General features: G+C 46.8%; 1 protein-coding gene across 1 annotated transcript in view; it reads left to right on the top strand.

The window, feature by feature from the left end:
- LOC9653743 (26S proteasome regulatory subunit 8 homolog A) overlaps positions 1–1,933 on the top strand; it is a 15,076-nt gene extending 13,143 nt beyond the window's left edge. The window contains exons 3-9 of the mRNA XM_024683380.1: positions 559–602; positions 671–895; positions 956–1,018; positions 1,085–1,248; positions 1,306–1,561; positions 1,613–1,723; positions 1,793–1,933. Coding sequence (XP_024539148.1) covers positions 559–602; positions 671–895; positions 956–1,018; positions 1,085–1,248; positions 1,306–1,561; positions 1,613–1,723; positions 1,793–1,933 — 1,004 coding nt within the window. The remainder of the gene's footprint in view (positions 1–558; positions 603–670; positions 896–955; positions 1,019–1,084; positions 1,249–1,305; positions 1,562–1,612; positions 1,724–1,792) is intronic.
- Positions 1,934–1,949: the final 16 nt, after the last annotated feature.

Genomic DNA, 1,949 nt, shown 5'->3' with positions numbered 1-1,949 from the left:
CCCGCCAAATATTCCAGTGAAGAGTAGTGCACTAGCCCATGTGAAAGAAAGGAGCAGTCAAGCACAAGAGTCAAAGACAAGAAGAAAGAAGAGTTACGGACAGTGACACACAGAGGAGCACCACTGGCGTTTGATATGATATCAGCAGATCGAGCCACATAAGCCACCAGCAAAGCATAGTGAATGAAAAGGTATGCCAAGCTGCCAGTAACACAAGGTGAGCTCAAAGAATGGTGCGTATTAAAGGATAGAAACCTGGCAAACCGAACTCCAATCGCTCCTAAAGTTCTCTCAGCCATGGAAACCTGTTGAAAGCAATCGGCAATCAGCAGACATGTCCTAGAACTGGAAAACAGCTTACAATCGATACGCCACCGGAGCCAAGTTCACACATAGTGCTCACGTTAACTTCTGCTACTAGCAATCCCGTAGCAACCTGGGAACTAATCTTCCACTCAACCAGTCGAATAATAATGGAAATCTTCCATACCATGTATAGCCAGCAAATGCTGCAAGTTAGAGATGATGCTGCGAACCCAGAACCGGGATCGTATGTTGGTGAGGTCGTCAAAGTGATGGGAAAGAGCAAAGTTCTTGTGAAGGTATGTAATTTTTTTTCTCCTCCTTTCTGGCACTTTAGAGTATTTTTTTCTTCTTGGTGGAACTTTAAGTGCACCCAGAAGGAAAGTATGTCGTAGATGTTGACAAGAGCATCGACATGAGCAAGATCACTCCCACCACTCGAGTTGCTCTTCGAAACGATAGCTATGTGCTGCACTTGATCCTTCCCAGCAAAGTGGATCCTCTCGTGAATTTGATGAAGGTTGAGAAGGTCCCGGACTCCACGTACGATATGATCGGTGGGCTTGACCAGCAAATCAAAGAGATCAAAGAGGTCAGTTTTGGCTATGCTTTTCCCTTCGAGGTTGAGTTTCTTATTTCATTTCTTTCTCAGGTTATTGAGCTTCCGATCAAGCATCCTGAGCTTTTTGAGAGCCTGGGTATTGCACAGCCGAAGGTAAAATTTTGCTAACAAAAGTTTGGCTTTTGGTACCAGCATCTATTCTTGTCTTCTGCTGTGCAGGGAGTGCTACTGTATGGCCCTCCTGGAACTGGAAAGACTTTGCTGGCTCGGGCCGTGGCTCACCATACTGACTGTACATTCATAAGAGTTTCAGGGTCCGAGCTAGTCCAGAAATACATCGGAGAAGGGTCGAGGATGGTGCGAGAGCTTTTCGTCATGGCAAGGTATCGTAATGTCCATATTCTATCCTAGTATAGTTACGTTTTTCTGTGTTTTCTTAGAGAGCATGCTCCATCCATTATCTTTATGGACGAGATTGACAGCATTGGCTCGTCCCGTATGGAGTCTGGCAATGGCAACGGGGACAGTGAAGTGCAGAGAACAATGCTGGAGCTGCTCAATCAACTGGATGGTTTCGAGGCCTCCAACAAGATCAAAGTTCTCATGGCTACAAACAGGATCGACATCCTTGATCCCGCTCTCCTCCGGCCCGGACGAATAGACCGCAAGATCGAGTTTCCAAACCCAACTGAAGAGGTATTTCCTGGTCCTTTTTTCTGTTCTTTCCTCACGCGCTCGTTTTTCCAGTCCCGTCTGGATATCCTCAAGATCCATTCGCGCAAGATGAATCTAATGCGGGGGATCGACCTGAAGAAGATCGCCGAGAAGATGAACGGTGCCTCGGGAGCGGAGCTAAAGGTTTGTGATGCTCGCGCTTTAGTTGGTCCTTGACGACGGAGTGTGTTTTTTTTTTTTTTTGCTCTCCAGGCGGTGTGCACGGAGGCTGGAATGTTTGCTCTGCGAGAGAGGCGCGTTCATGTCACCCAGGAAGACTTCGACATGGCGGTGGCCAAAGTGATGAAGAAGGAGACCGAGAAGAACATGTCTTTGAGAAAGCTATGGAAGTAGTAAATCAAAATCTCTA

This window comes from Selaginella moellendorffii, unplaced genomic scaffold (genome assembly GCF_000143415.4).
Source record: "Selaginella moellendorffii unplaced genomic scaffold, v1.0 SELMOscaffold_37, whole genome shotgun sequence".
Taxonomy (NCBI): domain Eukaryota; kingdom Viridiplantae; phylum Streptophyta; class Lycopodiopsida; order Selaginellales; family Selaginellaceae; genus Selaginella; species Selaginella moellendorffii.
The sequence above is the reverse complement of the archived record's forward strand: the minus strand, read 5'-3'. Positions and strand labels throughout refer to the sequence as shown.